Source organism: Anoplophora glabripennis, unplaced genomic scaffold (assembly GCF_000390285.2).
Source record: "Anoplophora glabripennis isolate ALB-LARVAE unplaced genomic scaffold, Agla_2.0 scaffold811, whole genome shotgun sequence".
NCBI classification, from domain to species: domain Eukaryota; kingdom Metazoa; phylum Arthropoda; class Insecta; order Coleoptera; family Cerambycidae; genus Anoplophora; species Anoplophora glabripennis.
The window spans coordinates 144,934-166,941 of record NW_019417047.1 but is presented as its reverse complement, the minus strand read 5'-3'; the positions used below and the strand labels follow the sequence as shown (position 1 = coordinate 166,941).

At 30.7% G+C, this 22,008-nt stretch overlaps 2 protein-coding genes across 2 annotated transcripts in view; one reads left to right on the top strand and one right to left on the bottom strand.

Moving 5' to 3' along the window:
- The window catches only part of LOC108912457 (nuclear pore complex protein Nup107), a 15,241-nt gene extending 2,267 nt beyond the window's left edge, over positions 1 to 12,974 (bottom strand). Inside the window, exons 1-10 of the mRNA XM_018717688.2 lie at positions 12,528 to 12,974; positions 12,172 to 12,369; positions 11,704 to 12,065; positions 11,365 to 11,577; positions 10,153 to 10,358; positions 9,828 to 10,088; positions 9,484 to 9,730; positions 6,232 to 6,427; positions 5,953 to 6,157; positions 1,057 to 1,288 (exon numbers count right to left, since the gene is read on the bottom strand). Of these exons, the coding sequence (XP_018573204.1) occupies positions 1,057 to 1,288; positions 5,953 to 6,157; positions 6,232 to 6,427; positions 9,484 to 9,730; positions 9,828 to 10,088; positions 10,153 to 10,358; positions 11,365 to 11,577; positions 11,704 to 12,065; positions 12,172 to 12,369; positions 12,528 to 12,846 (2,439 nt within the window). The 5' untranslated portion in view covers positions 12,847 to 12,974. The remainder of the gene's footprint in view (positions 1 to 1,056; positions 1,289 to 5,952; positions 6,158 to 6,231; positions 6,428 to 9,483; positions 9,731 to 9,827; positions 10,089 to 10,152; positions 10,359 to 11,364; positions 11,578 to 11,703; positions 12,066 to 12,171; positions 12,370 to 12,527) is intronic.
- A 138-nt stretch (positions 12,975 to 13,112) lies between these two features.
- Positions 13,113 to 15,834, top strand: LOC108912448 (putative tRNA pseudouridine synthase Pus10). Its single transcript, XM_023455869.1, has 6 exons — positions 13,113 to 13,389; positions 13,657 to 13,921; positions 13,990 to 14,120; positions 14,247 to 14,563; positions 14,735 to 15,165; positions 15,652 to 15,834. The coding sequence occupies exons 1-6, from the start codon at positions 13,246 to 13,248 to the stop codon at positions 15,768 to 15,770; spliced, it is 1,407 nt and encodes a 468-aa protein (XP_023311637.1). The 5' UTR covers positions 13,113 to 13,245; the 3' UTR covers positions 15,771 to 15,834.
- The last annotated feature ends 6,174 nt before the right edge of the window (positions 15,835 to 22,008 follow it).

Genomic DNA, 22,008 nt, shown 5'->3' with positions numbered 1-22,008 from the left:
GAATGCTTGAACGAAGTGTAGACGGCGTTTACACACGCTTAGGACAATGCCAAATGGTACAGGGTGGGCAATTCGAACAATTTCGCTAGACTTACACAAACATTAGTGTAATTTTACTCGTTTGAAATGTAATTTTGTCAACTTTGTCCTTTTCGGAGCCATTAATAGTGTAAGTAAACAATTATCACTTATAAGAACTTAAGGTGCATTTTTCTAAAAAAAATTGTTATGTAGGATATCGAAATTTTCACACCGTTGTTTAGATAATTATCACTGTCATCAATTTGGAAGGAAAAAAATATGCGTTGTAATTTAAAAAAAAATTGTCATCCCTGCCCTAAGCGGATTATCGAAAAAAACAATTTTCCACAAATAAAGGTGCCCTGGATCAAATAAAAATCGACGGGTCTCACCGTTTTTCGAAAAAGAAATTGTTTAACGAAAATATGAATTTTATGCAGAACTTTTTTACGATGCTGTATAAATTTCAAGTACATCTGTGCATTTGAGTAAACTCGATATACCTCCTTAAGTTGCAGTTATCCTTTCAAACACAGCATAGTTTAATTTTTCATAAAAAATGAACCTTTTACCCATAAATTACTTCTATGTGTTTGCGTAATTTCAGTCTAACACACCACAGGTGTGAAGTAAATTACTTGCATATCAACCTTTCGATTTGGAGGCAATGATATCGGTCCATCGCAACATATCTGCCTGTTGCCAAAATTACTGCGTTGCTTTGGCAGTATTTTGGTGACATTTCCCGTAAACTAATATATCAATTAATTCATTACTACTGGAAACATTGACCATTTCAAACATCGTATTTATGTAGTGTATTGTTTAAAACCTAAATCACCATTACTTTTATGAGACGTCACGTTCTGCCTGAATTACCGGTATAAGAAAGACAAAAAGGACAAGATTTTTCAAGGGAATGTCTTCAAATTATTACCATTATATTCGTCGAGTGAAAAGGAAAACTCCAATTTAAAAAAACATCCTGTGTAGTATTAAATATGTTCTACGTTAGTGTACTTCTAAGAACCTTACGTTGTATATGTGATATTTTTCGGACGCGATAACGTCGGCCAGCTGAACGCTTTCTTCGTGGCATCCAGATTCAAATAAAATGGAATATAACAGCAATACGATTTCTGGTATACAAGTTGATCTTAAGTAATCCGCATTCTTCGCGCCAACCAACCAACCTTCCGGAAACAGTAGAACGTTATAAAGCAGCGTCTTTGCGTTTTTAACTAAATGTGCCATAGTCAGCTTCCATCTGGAACGAAACAACAGTCGTATTTAACAGAAGTACGTAATAGTGGAGTCAAGATAGATTTCGACTTTGTGAAAATTAAGAGAGAACTTTTTATTTTTCGCTTTGTAAAGTTGTCAGAAACAACATATAAAAAGTTACCAACTGTAGAGTGTACGCTAAATTATTTATTCAACAAATTGTGCTACACTAAATTTATTATAACTTTTGATCTAATTGATCAAATCGACCTCACAAAAATTTAAATGAAAGAAGAGTCATCCGGCTATCAAAATTTTATGTCTTTAAACTTGAGAAAAAAAAATATATAGTACGTATACAAAGTTATGTCATTCTATAATTTTGTACAATAATAATAAAATAGCTGTCATTCTTTTAATTTTTAAAATAAATGTCTGTAACTTTCACAGATTACTCTTCAAATGACGATTGAGACAGTGAGAGATATGGAAAAAATCTTCAAAATTTAATTTGTAAAATATTGAGCCCAACATATTCAATAATTTAAAAAAATCACAAATTTGACTTTTTAGGCCATACTTTATAGATCAAAAACTATAGTTGTAAATGTGATATTGAAACTTTATGATAGCACTTTTTAAAGCTTAAACTTCTCTACTCTAAGGTGGTGCATTTTATTTTTCTTAAATAATTGAAATAATAGTTGAAAAAACAAAAAATAAAAAATAAAAATATTTCATGAAAAATCCGTGAAATTTATTGTTAAATAAAGTTTAATAATGTACAAAACATTTTTTTTTTGTTTAATAAACCATCAAAGAATTAAGTCAAGACCTTAAAGAAAGTAAATCCAGCGAAAAATAAATTTTTTATTTATAGTAATAAGTGGAAAATTATAATGGCAAAAAAATATCGTTTTTTGATTAATTGATTTAATATTCATTTTTAAAATATATTGAGAAGAATCAATAATTCAAAGGTTTAAATGGCAGTATTGGGATAAAAAGATATTAATGTCAAGGAATGACAGTGGAAGTTAATTTGATGACAATTTATAAGTAGATTATGAATTTTAGTGGAATATTAGTCTAAATCTATAAAAGTGGGTATAAAATAAGGGCATTAGATAGTGAATTGGGAATTAAATAATATTAGAAAAGTTAAATTAAAAATGTAAAATTTAAAGTGATCTGATTGGTTAATTAAAAAAAAAGGAGATTTTGTATTTTAAATTAAGTGTGTAGTGCGACGGTAATCAAGGAGACGAAAAAAAAAATAATAATAATAATAAATAAGACAGGAGAGTATAGAGGAGGAATTGTCAAAAAGAATATAAGAAGATTAAATTATTACCAGCTAATTAAAGTATCAAAGACGAGAGGAGAAGTTATTGAGAACCTGAATGAAAAGTTTCTGGAGATAAGAATTTGTATTGGAAGAAAGTAACAGGAGATACGGATAACGAAAAACGTAAATATTAAAAAGGTTAGATTATTAAAATTGTCTGAATTATCCTAGCCAAGAATAAAAGATTCGAGGGGTAAGAGAGACCAGGGGAGAGTTAGAAGTCCCATCTAGCATATATCGACAATCACCAGGAGAGAGTACGTAGACGCTTAGAAGGGAGAGGATATAAGCAACGCTACAGAGAGAAAGTACCGACGTAAGAAAGCAAGGACAGTGTAAGAAAGAAGGATTGTTGATCGGTCTGAAGTGAGTGACAATAATAATTATAAGAATAGAATAAGTACATGTTTGTAGCATAGAACTAAGATAGAGCAGGTTAAATTAGGGAATAGAAAAATTTAATAATTTATTTGTCATCATAAATATCAATAGAATGTTTGAACCCAGATCACACTATATTATTTAATTTTATTCAGTTTAATCTATGAACCGACTTCTGAGATGGGAACTCATGTTCTAATAAAATTCATAGAAATTATTTGTGCAAAATTAACAGAATAAATTTAGTTGTCAATCAAATCATAGAAAAAAAGAAAACACTAATAAAATTATGAGTTAATTTTAAATCCCGAATACTAAAACAATTTTTATCTTTGAATTACCATTTAAATTACATTGAGTGATATCCTGTGAGAAAAGCTAGCCCTGGTAAGTGATCAATTATATTTCATGAATTAATAGAAAAAGTTACAACATTCTACTGGCGCTCTATATAATAATACACACCAATACACAAAACAGAACAAAGATATTTGTCACAATTGAAGTATCACAATATATTCTGTATCTGAAATTGTGAATATAAATTCTCTTATTTATGTAGACATAGATATGAGTATAATATACATATATATATATACAGGGTGATCCATTAACGGTATCGAGTGGCTGTATATAGAAAACTAGACGTGCTATGATTATGGGGTAAAAAATCTATTAACAAATGCGATCAAAAGAAATTGATTTAAAATATTTTCAAATTTGTAAGTTCACAGCTAGGGGGCGCAACTGCTATAGTGTTACAGAAAATTGTCGGTTTTTCGAAATTTCACTTATATAACCTAACTTGCAAATACATTTTTTAGATACACTCCCTTCACAAGTTTTGTTTGAACTTTTTTTTGTTATTACCATAGCAACGTCAGTATGAAGGACGCTATCTTGAAATTTTTAAATTGACATAACTTCTAAATGCCTTAATCGATTTCAATAAACGATGGCTCATTTTAAAGAACTATTAATACAATTTATATTTGTGATATAGGAATAAAAATATGATTTTCCTGCGCAACGGTAGACGACGCTAATGAGAAAAGTTTTGTAATTGTCTCCGTCTACTAAAAAAAAGTAGGGTTGATTTGCACTACAGCATGCTCTTCCCGTGCTGGCATTGATTGCCTTAATTGTCCAGTTATTTTTGAAGAAGAGCAAGAACTCGATGAGATTTAATAAATTTGTTTTTTAAAAAATAAAACATATTTTCAATAAAACCACTTTAGTCATTTATAATTTTCATTTTTTGAACCTCTATATTATAAATATGAGCGAGTTTGTTCTTTAAAATCAATAATTGTTAAATAAATTGTTTAATATAGTTGGCCATATTGGATCAGCCATTTTGAATTTTCATTTTCCGACATCATATTCTTGTTTAGCGACCTCAAAAACCAATATATATTACAAATAGTGATGTAAAATAGCCCTCACCCCCTAGGGTGGAAGGGGTGACTTGAAATTACGTGCGCTCTTAGTTCTTCCCATCTATAGTACACCCCTAAAATTTCAGATTTTTATATTCATTTTTGACGGAGATATGCCAGGTACTCAAGAGCTACTACAGTCCAACCCAAGCCTACCACACCACAAGTTTTTAGTTTTAAAATATAAGGTTATGTTTGAAATTTGGCTTTATTGATGAAATGGCGGGAAAATTGATATATATCAGCTATTAACATATATATAATAGCTTATATGTATCAAAAATTGATATATATCAATTTGTTATATATGTTCACTCACATCACTAATTACAAATATAATCGAGTTTGATTTAAAATCGATAATTGTTAAATAAATTGTTTAAAATAGTCGGCCATACTGGATCAGCCATTTTGAATTTTCATTTTCCGACTTCATATTCTTGTTCAGCGACATCGAAAACCCCTATTTGGTCAATTTGAAAGAATTTGATTTAAAATTCATTGAATTATTTTAAATGTTCTTAAAAAAATTATTTATTATTGTTTAAACAATTAAAAAACAATTAGCGTACAAAAATAAGTTTATAACTTTTTTTCTAATATGTACTTATCTCCAAGTAATTTCAAAAGGTTTTAGGACAATTCATGCTTCCCATAATTATTTCGAAATAATGCAAAATTTTAAGCCATCTTGACTCCACTAATAATATCATTAATATAACATAATTATTTTTGCTCTTTATAAAATGTACATAATAAATTAATAACAATACTTACTAATTAGATACATTTAAAATACTATTAGAAATCAGTTCAAGTATTTAATAAAAAATATTTGTTACTATTTTTTAAAGTGCCGTGTTTAGTTTACGAAGCTCAGTGTCAATGATCTCTGACGATCACTGACATTTACCTAGTTGAGGTGTTTCGGATGAGACACAGAGCAGGGGCATGTAGGGGAATCCAAAATATGATGATTTGGCGTTGGCCTTGAACGTGGGGGTTTCAAATTTCGAAATAATCAATAATTCAGTTATGTGAAATTTTTTTTTGAAAACTAATAAAAGTAAGAAACGTTTTAGATTTAAATTCCCCACAAAATAAAGTAATAATTTTTTAATTCCGCCAATGGGTTAAAAAATTCTGTTACATTTTAATGGTGCATCATCCCTTATCAACCCTTTAAAATGCTTCAATTGAACTCTATTTATTGTCGATTAATGCTCTTGGTAGACTCACACCGTGTACCAAATTTGGTTTTTCTAAGTTCAAGTACAACTGAGATATTGATTTTTTTCAAAATTTGAAACCCCACTTTCAAGGCCCATAGCTTCTCAGGGGTGTAGCTTAGTACAAACGTAAGTTGCGTTAAATCACTATATTTTGGGTTCCCCTACATGCCCCTGTCTGTGTCGGTTCTCATGCGAAACATCCTGTATAATATCAATCCACCTGATATATGATAATAGGGTGAAATGAGGGTAAAAAGGAATAATTACACCTTGTACATCGAATAACGGAAGACATAATTTCCCCTACCTTTCCAGTTCCGCTTTGTACTGAGAGATTCTATGCTGATGAGCGACTTTTTCGGGAAACTGCGCATTGTCTGGCAATTCGTCGGGTGGCATAGGTTTACATTTGCACTGTTTAAACCACTCATTAAATGCCTCGTGAGCTTCCAGGTATGCCTTATAACTAAAATGTTCCTTAATTGCCTGGTTCAGTTCTTCGCCGACGTTACCTGTAGATTAAATACAAAGTTAATGGCATTCCAGGTAACCGAAACCTAATTATTTATGTTTTATAATGCTGTACCTTCACTTAGTAATACGTCAACGGTGTCTGACGAAACTTTATTTAGGGCCAATTGAGCCGCGTCTAGTTTTCCTAAGGTGAGGAACGTGAATATTATCGCGTTTGCTTGGATTAAGGCCTCAGCTTTCTGGTTGTCGTAAAAATTTACCCAATCTAAGGCTGATATCTTGTATTTGTCTAAATCGGTGATTTTTTGCTGAAAAAGCGTTCAAACTATACAGGGGATTGTAGAACATTAAAAAAAAATAATAAGAATGCCGTCTTTTGTTTTCGTGATCTTTTTGGACAAACGATGTATTGTGTTAAAATTTGCTACAAGTAAGTTTTCGACTTGTAGTCCAAGCATTCTGTCACGGATTAATGTTAAATTTGCAGAAATTATTACCTGGACAAAAAAAATATGACCGTATAGAAAATTAAATTTTAAATTGAGTTTCTTGTTTTTTAAACTCGATCCAAAATGGCGAACATGGTTAAAAAAATCGCAAAGTTGCAAAAAACGGTTTTTCTAAAATAACTAAAAAAATATAGCACCGATTGAAAAATTTTAAATGAGAAAGTTATAGTATTTAAAAAGATCTATCGACTGATTTTTTGTAAGTATCGATTGCTTTGTTACTTTTCGAGATATATCGAAAAAACCTTTAAAAATCTTCTCTTTTCTCTTCTTCTATAATATGCAAGCGCGACCCATTTAGACTCCACGTCATCAGTTCTCAGAGCGAGCGTACGCCGCTTCCCCCTACTTCTCCGTCCGGTCCAGATGACGCACTCAGCGCTTGCACGCTTCAGTTTATTACTCAATTACTAATACTAAAAATCAAGTAAACATATCCTACTATTTTTTTTTGAAAATATAAGTATTCAATATTAACATCCATCAAGCGCATAGCTGTAAAATGTTAATTTCGTCCATAAATTTTTTTTTTTAAATAAAAAAATTATCTCGGCACCAGAAGGTTGTAGAAAAACATTTTTTTTAATCCGCGAAAAGAGCAGTTTCTTTCTTTAAAACTCATTTTCATAAAATAAAAATTGAAATAGTTATTTGAAAAAAACACCCAAAAAAAGTGCAACATTTTCAGTCATTTTTTAATCCTTAAAATTAATAATATCGTCAACATTTTTTAACAGCATGATAATATAGCTCTTTACGAAGAAAATAAACCGAAAATCGTTACTGTAGGGCTATCCGCTGAGATGTGGAAGTTTCGAGAACGCCTTTTTTTCAAAAAATCCATATATCTTGAAAAATAATTAATATTTTTAAATTTTTCAAAAATGTACTTTTTTGGCTTGCCGCGGGCTATGTTTGCAGCAAATAGCAAGTATGGGAACGTAAATGTAAACGAGTTATAGAAGAAGAGAAAAGAGAAAATTTTTAAAGGTTTTTTCGATATATCTCGAAAAGTAACAAAGCAATCGATACTTACAAAATATCAGTCGATAGATCTTTTTAAAACCTACACCTTTCTTATTTAAAATTTTTCAATCGGTGCTATATTTTTTTTAGTTATTTTAGAAAAACCGTTTTTTGCAACTTTGCGATTTTTTTAAACCATGTTCGCCATTTTGGATCGAGTTTAAAGAACAAGAAACTCAATTTAAAATTTAATATTCTATACGATCATATTTTTTTTGTCCAGGTAATAATTTCTGTAAGCATTTTTCTATAATTCTTGGACTATTGGACATGGCGAAGCTTCTGCAGAGCCACCACTGAAAATGCCAACAATGAAGATTGGCAAAACGTTCGCTAGCATCGATGCGACCAGTTATAAAGAGCTTTACAGAACATCCCAAAGGTCTATCATTGTCCAACTAGAGATTCCATCCATAGCGATCTTAGAACCAGCAATAAAAACCTAAATGAGCATGAATACGGGCCTAGGGGGTCTGATAATAGGTCTGCCCCCACAAAGCTTAGCCCGAGAACAAAAGCAAGTGAGATATTCCTAGATAAGACAATGGAAGCGCAATGTAAAGTACTTTATTAATTAATTTATCAATATATCATTAAGAAAACAATTCATTCTCTATTCACTTGGACTTTATTCAGACAAAAGTTGAAAATATCTCTAAAAATCAGTTTTAACTCCGTTATAATGCAGTCTAATTGAAAAAATTCTTAAACCTTTCTCTAGATATCACATAATTTGTTTCATATTACAAGAACGATAATTTCTTTTTAAAAAATTAAGTTCTTTTCTCAAATATGTTAAAAAAGCAACTTTTTATAATAGAAAAAAGGATTTCTTTTGGTCAGTGGAGCTTTGCTGAATTGTCTATAAATATTAAGACTTGAATTTTTCACAAAATACAGTTTACGACGTAAACTACGATTTCCCGTGAATTGCATTGAAAAATGTGGAAAATTAACGACTCACGAGCCCTTTAAAGAGAAGGTATTTACTCACTAAGTAAACTGACCGGCGGACGGCGCCGTGGTGGTGGGGGAAGCTCGTTCAAGCGGTCGCGTGGGTGGGAAAAGTTCGAATTGATGTGCGCTGTAAATTTTGCAATATCTCGGCTTCTATTCATCGTAGAAACTTATTTTTTTTTTAAACGAATTCGTAGAATACTCCTGAACCCCAGAAAAATGCATCTTTTATACTTAATTTTTTTTAATTTACAAAAATGTTACAAAAATTATTGTTAAACGAAATATTAATTAAAATTTCAATTTCGGAATTATTTTACTATTATTAAATAANCCCCAGAAAAATGCGTCTTTTATAATTCATTTTTTTAAATTTACAAAAATGTCACAAAAATTATTGTTAAACAAAATATTAATTAAAATTTCAATTTCGGAATTATTTTACTATTATTAAATAAATAAATGAAGCTATCGTTCATTTAAAAAATTATTTTTTTCCATATTAAGGCAAAGTAAACTTGTTTTTTCAATATTTTGTTAGCTATTTAATTACGATTTAAATGTAAAATTAAAGTAAAAATTCATAATTTATTTTCAAATTAGGATAAGACTTTTTTCGAGTTTCTCTTTTATTTTCGCTAATTTTCCTGGTGTACTTGTGCCATTGGAAACAATTTTTTTGGAATAGTCAAAACTTGATTTTAAAAAAATTATCTGACACCCTGTATCCCTCTAAATAAAACATGTTACTTTTTGAAGTTGTTCAGGTCCTACAATTTTAGCGTCTCTTTTACAAAAAAAAAGAAAAAAACATTAACTCAACATTTTGTTTCCATTCGTGAACAAAAATGTTTATTGTCCATTTTACTCACCTGAAGGTTCACGCTTCCTTCTATTTCATTTGGTATATTTCTGATATTTTCAACCACTTGCTTCGTGATGGACAAAACGTCCAATCCATTCTGTTCGGCATATGTCAAATGTGATTTCCTCTCATTGGTATCAATAATTTTCTCCAAATACTGTGAATACAAATAAATTTGCGAGCCGGGATTCAATTTGCTCACATAGAACGGTATTAATTCGGCTTCGTTACGCCCCATCAGCCTCTTGATGTAACTGTATCGGTTGGATTTTTATGAACATAATTTAAAATTCACAACATACACATTGAAAGTGATTTTTAATTCATATTTTGAAATAAAATCTGACTTACGCTTTCAACACCTTTTCCGTGATGTCTCGATTATGTCCCTGACCGATCTGATCCAGAAATAGAATTAAATGCGCGTAAAACCGTAAATAATGAGTCGATACTTTATTATCTTCTGTCCATTCGTCCAATTCTCCAAATAGAGACGGTATTTCGTCTAGAATTATATATTTCTGAATTATGTGCTCCGTTCTACGAGATTCTTCCCGTACAGTAGGGTTCGCGGACGACTCTAGGCTGGCGAAGACTTCATTAAGAGACATTCTACAACAACACCCAAAATTACTTTCACTCTACATAAAGAAAAATGTAAATAACCTTAAATTACCTTTGAACCCAATATTCTTCGGGCAACGGCATATATTCTTTGTTCCTCACACAGCAATCTCTGATCTCAGATTCGACCCGTATATCCACCATAGACTTCATGTACGCCCACAAATTATCTTTCCAAGAGTCACAAACTGGAAGAATTGGACTCACAAATCCACAAAATGAGCCCACTGCTGCTCTCTCGTAAGGATTTAAGTATTCCTATAAAATAAACAAGTTATAATTATTAACAAACTTTAATACTCATTTATAGGCTTCTTCGGAATAGTGCAGGGTGCTCGACAGATCTCGGGAAAGCTATCCCTTTGAAAACGATTGAACAATATTTGGGGAAGACCACTGTGTCCTTACGACCGGTTCCTTTCCTTGTATCCTTCGGTAGTTGTGGACTGCAACTTTCTTTGTAAGGTAGATGATTTTGAATTTAGTTCAACAAAAGGCAGACGTAGGCCATTGAATTATAAATTTATTCTACCGCAGATGCATAATTACAAAATGTGATGGAAGAACAACAATCTTAAAATATTTTTGCTTAACGAAATATTCTTAATAATTTTTTGAAAACAAAACCCACTCTAATCCAAGAACGGGATTAGCAGAAAAAACTATTTGGGAGCTTTTTCACAGACCGAGCGAGAGAGAGTTGTTCCTCAACAAAAAGATTAAATTAAATTCTCGCCTTTTTTTTAATGAAACTTATTCCTGGTATAACTGCCACTGCTACTTGTAATAAGATAAGTTGTTAGCTGTTTCGTTTTGAATCAAGCATCTTCAGAGATATTATAGAAAGTGACTTTTTTTTCAAATTTCAACACCCTATGAAACTATCGATTTATGGACATATGTTTATACAACCCTTTTGGTTTAAAAATACTCAAAGAATCACTCCTAAAAGTTTGTCTACATTCTTAAACACCCCAGCTGTTTTTTTTTTATCGATTTCCACTAAAAACAATTTTTAGTTGGCAGATCTTTTTCTATATACTGTTACTTTTATACCTTTAACAGTTTTCGTGATTCAAATTTATGACAATTTACAAACATCTTTATATATTAAAAAAATGAATTATTACATTTCTTTTGGTTGCTCTACTTACGATATAATCGGTATAATAAATTTAGTTTTTTTTATGAAATCAATATCCTCTGTCACCCCCAGAATGTTTGACAAATTTCATTAAGTACTTAATTCGAAAGTATCACTTACTTGTTTGCAATATTTAATAGCTATGTTCTTCCACACATCTCTGTTACTATTTCCCTCGATTTCCCTAAGTTCGTTGGAATCTATTTCCTCATATCCATCATCTACTTCTGAATTTGCATCAAATTCAGGATTTTCTTTTATATTCGGATCATGAAACAGTCTCCAACCCTCAAATATAGCGGCTCTCCAGGAATGCCCACACTGCCTACATAACTAAACATGTAAAATAATATAAATATTTTTATTTATACAAGGCGTAGGTAAATAAAGCTGTAACACTAAAGTAATATTTTTCTGGAAACAACTTTCAAAAATGTACTAAAAATATAACAGCTGTACCTTTTGAGCTTCCTCTAATTTTCCACACCTAATTTCAGTAAAAATACGTTTGGATAGATGTGCTTCATCTTCCATATCCAAATCGTGTAAAGGTTTTTTTTCGTAATGTGGAGCATCTGGATCCATTTGTGATACAATCTTCCTCGAGCTGCCGAAAGCTATATTTTCTGCAAACTGTAACTGATGTAATGTATTTTCCCAACCCACACTACTATCTGAAAAGTGCAGAACATCGTCATTCTTGTCCGCCGCGTTACATTCCAACCAATCGATAACAAGCTGACTTTCTCTCAAAAGGCTATCACGTTTGAATAAATTTTCAACACAAAGTTTTTCAGAAGAACCAAAATATTGTGTAATATCTGGAATTTAATAACATAATATATATTGGATCACCAAATGGTTTAAACATTTTACAGTTTCAATCAAGTTACTAATTTTGTTGCAAACTATTAGATTCGTATTTACCTTGCATTCCATTTTGAGCAAAAAGGCGATCTTGATAGAGAATAAAAAGTAATCGCCATGTATTTCGTTCTTCTTCTAACCAGATTTCTTCTTCTATGGATAAAGTGGCAACTTTTGATCTCAATCCTTGTACAATTTTTAAAACATCTGAACAACAACGAGCTAAATCAGATATTACGTCTAAAATGCTGTGACTTCCTACAAAGTTCAAACGTACAGTAATTAAGTTTAAGAATTCATAGTGCTTAAGTTCATTTAAACACCGCTCAGCCATTACTCATTTTAAATAGTAACTAGTTAAGGAAATTTTACCGTAAATTATATACAAATTTTACCGTAAATTATATACATATTACCTGAATGACTTTGGAGAACAGAATAAAATTCAGAAAACAGATTATCAATTGTAGTTTTCCAAGGAATATTATTGGCTTGTATAACTTTTCCTGTAACAGATTTGTCAGTATGTAAAATAGTTGTTATAGTTTCCTCATATAATGAAGTGCCATCTCTAAACATAATGTTTTTTATTTCATGGGGAGCTAATGTAAGCGATAAATCAAAGCAGTCACTTTTATCTCTCCTAGGGATTCGCACATTTTTTTTTAATAATCCTGCTCCTGGTGATAAGGCGTCCTCCAATAAACGAACCGACCTATCCAAATCATTATCCATTTTAACTGATATTAAACCAAAATTATTTAGTACAATGAAGAACAATTACATGCAATATAGGTTAGAAAACCTGGGAAACAACATTTAAATTTCAACGAATACCATTGTTGTTTCGTGTGTGCTGTGTACCGGTGGAATACGGAACACTACTCAAATATTTTCCTTGGTAGAACTCTAGGATGTTCTGTGGTAGAACTGATTCATACGTCAAAAAACCACACTGTTTACCAATAAAATCGTGAATTTAATTAATGAAGAACTACATCATAGAAAATATAGTATTTTCCAAGAACTACATCAATTTATTGATGAATAAATTGACAATGTAAAACAGCTATAAGTGATTAATGATGATTTACTCGATGGGTTTACTCTGATCCAAAGAAATTTTGATCTATTATGGTTATTCCAAATCCAAACCACGAACACATTGCTATAATAAACTGTTTGCAAGAATTTGATTGTTGTTCAAGATGTATATTAAGATTGTTGAATATGAGGATTGGAACAGAAATGTATATAGATGCAGATGCTTACATAAAAGTAAGAATTTTATACAAATATTTTTTCAGTATTTACTAACCTCTAAAAATATATTTTTCACAACTTAAATGATAGAAATACCACATACTTCTATAGAAGTATAGGATAGAAGTATGTGAGAAATACATAGTCAGTCGCAGTAACTGACTCTCCGTCCCATCTTAAAAATAATTTACAAAAAACAATTTATTAAGTTTAATTGAAAAAACTATTTTTCAAGATTTGCCTGTTGCTTACTGGCAACTATATGTATGTAAATTGTTTTAGGATATATTGAACGAAAATCCAAACACAGAAATTAATCTACCATCAAAAAAAATTAAACGAAATCCATGTCGAGTGTGTTTAGATATATTACAAGACTCGACAGTAAAAAAATTTTCTGAAAACATAAAATTTAGTAACATTAATGAGTACCAGTATTCAGACTTTGTTACTCATATAAGTTTACCCAAAAGTGTGATCATCAGAAATCACAGTATGTGTACATATTTAAAAGAAAATTTTCCAAAAGTATATAGTGACTTCAACAGTAAGTAATTTATTTTTTTGCTTTTACAATCAACAGGAATAGCTTTACCTAATTCTGTGTTTTTAAAGGTATAGAAAGTGTTAATAAAATCTTTAAAATAGCCTCCACTGCAACAATATCTGAAATAACATCTAAATTATTCAACCCACAATCAAATTTAATTCTGACGTTTGAGGTGGAATACGAAGACGATAATTTGGTGAGTAAAGTTGTTTACTTATTTTCTTATTTTTCAGGTGTTTATTGCAGAGAATCGAGATAGAGTTGCTTTAGTTTTAAATTATTTTCTAACACTATCTACATAACTATTTGCTTCATATTTTAGGAGATACAGAATATAAAACAATTAACACATTTAATAAAGAAAGGTAAACAACAAGAGGCAAGTAAAAACGTTATAGTGGAAATTCTAGACAAATGTGATGATGCCTTATTTAAGAAATATTTCACTGTTCCCCCATCTACACCAAACAAAGAAACAATAGCAAAAGTTCATTGTGTGGCAGAATCAATATGGATAGGAGGAAGATACTTAAAATTTTCACGTGAAATGGGTCAAACTCCTTGGATTATTAACAATAAAGTTATGGCAAAGTTTAATATTCAGGATGTTATATTTGACAGCATGGAAAAAATATTAGGGTAAGGCTTATAAAATCAGAAATAAATTCCCTTTCTTCTTACATTTATTATATATGTATTTACCGATGTGTAAACAAAGTATTTCCAGCTTCATGCTTTACTAGGTAATGAAAAATGATTATCTGCTTATCGGTTTTAATCGCCTAAGAGATATTTAACTACCTTTTTTAGATGTAACAGAAGCAAATTAACATTTTGTGCGAGTGGTCGGGAGGATGCCGATGTAAGAATGCTCGGTAATGGTAGACCATTTTATGTTCAAATTGATGATCCTAGAGATAAGCGTATAACATTTGACCAGTGCAGAGCAATCGAAAAAGAAATTTTCCACTCTGAAATAGCTGCGGTTGTGAAATTACAAAATATCCCTAGAACCAGTCTAAAGAAACTTAAGGATGGCGAACAAAATAAGCGTAAACATTATTATGCATTATGCCAAATAATAGGCAAAGTTGATATGAATGATATAGTAAATAAAATAAATGCCTATAAAAATGAAACCTTGGAAATTTTTCAAAAAACTCCCCTGAGAGTGTTGCATAGGAGAACGCAAGCTGTTAGGAAGAAATACATTCACAGTATGGAGGCAAGGGTGGCTACAGGTATGTTCCATTTTTAGGACAAAACGAAAAGATCCTGTTTAATATGGAATATAATAAAAATGAAACGCTATGGCATTTTCAAAAATGTTCAACTATTAAACAGATCTTAAAGAAACGAGTAAAGCTGAGTGTTTGAATTTAAAAAAAAAATAGGATCAGTGCACTTGTTTTCTATTATTTAGTAGATTTTTTAAATTTAATCCTTAACAAGTTTATCAAAAAATTCTGAGTTTTTTGTTCAACTTGCTACAAATCTGTTGTTTTTAAATTAAATAATGATCTCATTTTTTAGAATATATAAAGTTAGGTCAGCTTTAAAAATTTTTAAAATTGATTTTGACACAATTTTCCATAAATTTGCTGTGAAAACTATTTTTTCGCAGCACTCACTTTAAAAAATATACAGGGTGATTCAGTCATAATGTCATTAATTTTAAGAGCAGATAGAGAAAAATGAGTATAATACGATGGCGTGATTAAAAAAAAATTTNGTAAATGGCGACTTCCAAAGGACGCAACCTAGTTTAAACTCAATATTAAAATTTCCCATTGATGTTGCTGCATTAGACGTTACTAATATCGACCTAGCTTGGCCTGAAGAATAAACTTGAAAGAAAGTCGTAATTTGTAAAAAAATTAAGCAATTAAAGATAAGTTATTAAATTTTAATAAAATACTTTTGATTATCCATCAAACATAAATAAAATATATTTTTAACTCTACCCTCCTGAAGAGTTTTATTTTTTTATGTTATGTTCCTATAGGCATTATACAGGGTGTTAGTGAATGAGGAATATATTTATAAGGAGGCTATCGTTGACTTCTATATAGAAATACATATCAGCTATGAAGGTATATGCTATCTCTTTCTCGCCAAATGTGCTTGGCTGTTGTCGTGTAGTCGTAGAGGGGATCAGTTGTTAGCCAATCATGTTCGGCAAGAGAGAGATAGCGCATACCTTCATAGCGGCTATCTCTCTTTTCACCTTGTGACGCACCAGGTCATTGGGCAGCTATCTCCAGTAGTATATGTCCGAGGATAAAGAAGGAGTTGCGTTAGCCAATCACGTGCCTGCTCGAGAGAGAAAGGTAGTACCCAAACTATCTCTTTTTCTCTGTCACTCGTCTACACTATCACCATGCTTCCTCCATGAAGTATATGCTCTAAGTGTGAAGTAGAAATAAAATTTGAAAAATGTTTAAATCGGCCTTTGAAGTAAAAAAGTAAATGGAGTTAAACTTTCTACAGTCAAGAGAATGCTTGAAAAATATAGAAATATTTGTAATAAGAACCCACAATAAATTAAACTAAAACATTATATAAACGATCCAGATGTTATGAACTTTCAGTTACTGTATTTATTTGACGATCTGTATTAAACGGAATACATTGGAATAAGTAGAAATAAATGGGAATGTGGTAATAAACAGGAATAAGTGGGAATAGTACAATCAAATTAGATTTTTACGTGCCAGAATTTAGTTCAATAAACAAAGACATGTAAAGATTAGGAAAAATTTTGTAGAATCGAATGAACTAGACTAGGTACTTCATCCCACGTTTTTTTTCATATAAAAAAAAACATTTTAGAAAAAAATCAACAACAAAAGTTGTAAAACTTTATAGCAAAAAACGGTTAAAAATCGCATTTTTTTAAAACTTGTATGTTTTTAAAACGAAAAAAGATTTTTTTACGAAACTTTCAGAATATATAGTCCTTGGCCAGTAGAATGAGAGCATTTTCTTGCAAAATATTTGATAGTTTTTGGAAAAATCGGGTTTTTCATGTTTCAATAAATCGTACAGTAATGCACATACGTGAACGATCTTGGACTTAAAAAATTTTTTTCTAAAAGTTGTATCTTCTTGTAGCAATTGTGCGCGTACTACAAAATAATTTGAAATAAGGTATGGGAAAAATCTACCGAAACTTTGACTTCTTTTATCGGGTTGAAAAATGTAGATCTTTGAGCTGAGACAGGCAAGGTTGGTTCTTTTTTCTAAATTTTGGCACTGCTGTCCCTGACACATCGATACTGTCCATATTTACAAACATACAATTCCCATGACATTTTTAATCGGTTTTAATGCCAGCGATTGGTGTATGCATGCTATTTTGCTGTATGTTGTTGCCTATAAATAACAGTAGGGTAACAAGAGGAAGTTTAAACGTTTTTCTGAAAAACATTTAATGGTTATTAAATAAAACATTATTTATCAATGCATAAATTTATTCACGATTAATTTGGCCTTTATATAAAAAAATTAAATTTAATAAAGCGTAACAATTTAACCTATAATTATTGTAGGTATAAGATGAAAATTAGAATACTATATTTTGGACCGGTTTTTCCACCTCCTAATTAATTTTATTTGTTAGTGAGAAAAACCGACCCTTAAAGAAATAAATTGATACGGGCAGTCATACACTTGCACACTTATTCTGTTCATACACTACAAATATATATTTTTTTCACCGTAAAACAACATTACATGCTTCCTGCTGATGCTTAGAAAAATGTTCATCAAGATAGATTTTGATATACAGGACATTGCGACAAACCTTCAGGATCAAAACTAAAAGTGATTTCTAAAGGTACATTTTTAATGAATTATTCAAGAATTATTAAAGAAAGAGGTCGGAAGCGATAGAGTGAACAAAAACAGCAGTTTGTTTGCCCAAAAGCTGCCCTTTTCTGTGACTGGAATAATTATTATTTTAAAATAGAGGAAAAATATATGTATTAAATTTAAATAGCGGAGATCTCAGAAAGGATTGATTTTTCACAGAATTTAATTTTCTTCATCTTTTAAATTCATACAAACAACTTTTTTTTTGTGTGGTGTAATTTAGCATAAAAATAGCACTAGTAAAAAATAGCATATCCATGTCAAGTTCAGAAAAGGAATACTAACTCAACAAATAAACAAGTTAATTGTAGTTATTAGTTGATTATGACAGAAATAGAAGATTTTGCATATTTATACATGCACTACTTTTTTGAAATCCCAGATTGAATTTGTTTTTTCATGAAAGTGGTCTGTGCGTCTAGAAATTAGAAGGTCTAAAATGGTTAAAGGCATGGATGGAAATCTGTGCAAGTTAGTTTTACACAAATTTGCTTTTACTTGAAGGAAAAGTAATAGACAAAGTTTTATGTGATTACATATCGTACATCCAGTTCAATACCGCCACAAGTGTAAATTATAACATTTTTGAGTAGAAGGAAATAAAACAGTGGTGTTGTTTAATTAGTTCCATAATTAATTAGCTGTTTAAAATTTTGATAGAGTATACTTACATGTTGCTGATATATAACCATACATAGAAGAATTATAGACTGAGACAATATTAGAATTTTGTTAGATATGGCGTTATTGCACTGAAATTTTAATATTTTAAAGTCACATCTGCGCCATATCTGCCATATTTGCAAAATATGGTCTATTTTAAAACTTAATCACTTGTGGCTGTATTTCATTTCGAAGTTAAACATGTTGGCACTGAAATACCGCCATAAAATCAAAAATTAAAAATTTGCAGTTACGGCAGTATTGAACTGGATGCACGATATGTATATAGTGAGCGACAAATGTATGGAATATATTTATTTAAAAATGAGATGTTCGTTATTTGAAAAATCGCTCGTACCCGTCGAATTATGTTTTTAGTTGCGCATTTTCTGAAGCAATTTTCATTTATACCGAGTGGCCCAAAAAAAACTTATGAAATCAAGGCCAACTTTTTTAAATGGAAACCCCTCTTTTCTGTATTTTTATTCAATTCTCCATCAAATTCTGATAATTTATGTAACATAACATACCTATCTTTAACCGTTTTCGAGATAATGGCGTCTGAATATAGCATATGGAAAATTTTCAAAAATTACCCTGACATTTACCCTGCTGGTTTAAAATAAATCCACGTTTACTTTTCCACCTTAGATTTGTGTGGTTCACAGAAAGTTTCCTCAAATCACACAAATCCATAAGAAATAAGTGGTTCGGTGATTTATTTTGATCATTAGCACGCAATGACGAATGTAAAAAATATAAGTGAGGTATTTAGGTATAATTTAATTAAAAACGCATAATTTTATGGTATAAAATATGATTTTGTTAAATGTCACTATTTAAATTACGAGCCAGGTTATTTTTGCAAATTTTTAGCAGCGTTTCATGTTTTTTTGTAAAGAACAAAAAACTTAAAAAACTCTCCAGCAAAACACGCATTGTAGCCGTCGTCAAGCAAGTAAATATTAAATAGGTAACGTCAAAGTCAGTTGAAACTGATGTACCCTGTTCACTACTACTATTTTTTATTATTTAGGAAAGTGCAATTACTTAACTAGATGGCGCATCTAACAGACACGCAGCCGATAGAAATTCTAATTTATTTGGGACACGGTGACAAAGCCAGAACACAATAAGAAGTGTGTGATATATTCAATAACAAGTATCCAGATCATTCAATCAATCAAGCTGTGCTTAAATATTTGAAAAACACAAAATGTATTTAGCAAAAAGTACACCAGTTTCCACTGACTTTGACGTTACAGTCCTTACGTATCGAGAGTAATTTTTGAAAGTTTTCCATATTCTACATTCAGACACCATTATCTCGAAAACGGTTAAATATAGGTATAGGTTATGTTACATAAATAATGATCAGAATTTCATGGAGAATTGAATAAAAACACAATTAAGTGGGGTTTCCATTTAAAAAAGTTGGACTTGATTTCATAACTTTTTTTGGGCCACCCTGTATAAATGAAAATTGCTTCAGAAAATGCATAACTAAAAATATAATTCAACGGGTCCGAGCGATTTTTCAAATAACATACCATCTGATTTTTAAATAAATATATTCTATACTTTTGCCGCTCACGGTATATCTCTAATTGTATTATTTCACATAATAATTTTTTTTTTAAAATAGCACAAAATAATTAACTTTTATTTATGATAAACTGCTGATGTGTCTAATGTACTATTTTTTAAATTTTTACTAGTAAACCGCGCATGTTAAGAAAAAACAAAAAAGAACGGATTGGAATTATTGGAAATGATCTAACCAAATCTGCAAAACATTCTCATTAATGCCAAATGTTTTCCGTTTTATAGAAAAATGTTAGTTACTTTGTTTTGGCGTTAGGAACCACCGTTGAAAGAATGTCGCATCGCTTAATGTTTAGATTTTTACTGTCCTGATACGAAAATTGGTTGATCCCGACCCAAGCTTCCTCCTTACAGCCCTGTTCTAGTACAAAAAAAAACCCAAATTTAAAAAAGAAAACAACATAGTTCATATTATTTTCATCACAACCAAAGTTAGTTATAATAAGTATAGTTACATGGTTCATTTAAGAATATAAATGCCTTTTCAAAGTGTATGATTTATGTTGTGTTGAATAACAAATATCTGTAGAAAGCCAGTCTTTCTAGAGAAGATATTTTCATTTTAATGTAACCTTATAAATAATAGTAATAATAGTAGATATTTGATTTAACAGTTGTTGAAAACTATTGTTTAAATAGGTAAATAATGAAAGTCTAAACCAAACTATTTTTCGGTCACTCGTTCCATTATATTTGAAGTTAGTTTTTCTCAGATGCTTTTACCAAAAATCTTAGCATGGCTAACTTTCCCTATTATAATTATGTATTTTGAAACTGTTTTAAAACATTTCTTGTTCTCTGAATTTTTTATTTTAAAGTAGCATGAGACTGCTATGGCAAATTTCAGGTTTTATTTTAAATTGTTTTGTAGTCTTCAAAATATGCTGATGTGGGTATTCACAAAAGTTTTCTATGCACTTCAAGGCATTTTGTTATTTTCAAGAATATTTCGAAGTACTTCATCAATAAAGATGGAATGAAAGACATGCCGCAAACTAATTCAAAGTACATTAGTGATATTAAAAGCTTTTACTTATTATTGCATTAATAGTTCTCAACCATATATCATTTTTTTTAAGTTTACTTACACACAGCTGTGTTTTTATTGCCCCCAGATAAAATACTTTAAACTGTTTATACTTGAAAATGTTAAGCTACAGTGGGCCATGTTATGCCACATTATTGGGTAGTCCGGATATTTGCTTTCTAGTTGTATGGTAAGCATATTAAGTAACTGTAGAAAAGCATTATCCAAATAGTTTCTCGAAACACGTATGACAATACGGTTTGTCGTTTTGTTCTTTAAATGTGCCTTTATTTAATTGCTTTAGGCAAAAAGCACATACAAAGTGTTCTGGATGGAATTTTCTAAACATAGCTGTTACGCAACGACCAGATATCGGCTTATGACATCCAGCGCATAGTGAACCCCTTTTTAGGTGATAGTGGGTCTCACAATAAGGCTGCCCTTCGTGATCAAAAAAGGATCCTCCGATGAATGGCTGTCTGCAATCCTGAAAAAATCCAATAAAATGATATATAGTTAAATAATAAAATATGTAAACAGGCTTAAACATTTATCATCTAAGCAAAATGTAGTGACACAGGTTGGCCAGCATTAGAGGAAAATGGAAAGAGTAGGTATTAAGGAAACTGCATGTGTGGATCTTAATGGATGATGTTAAAATTTTTGCGCAGAGAGTACCTGCGGTACTATTAAGGTCTTCTGGCTTTATCACTCTAACTGGGTACTCTCTTCTTGATCTACACACTTCGCGGATAAGACGAGTTTGATTTGATCAAGCTGCACTTAACTTAAAATTCCATCTTGGTAAATTTACCGCCACGAGACATCTAAATTATTTTTCACAAGATCATAAATATTTTTTTACCTCATGTAAAATTTTTTTTTCAATAACAATATAGAAAAAAATACAGGTTCC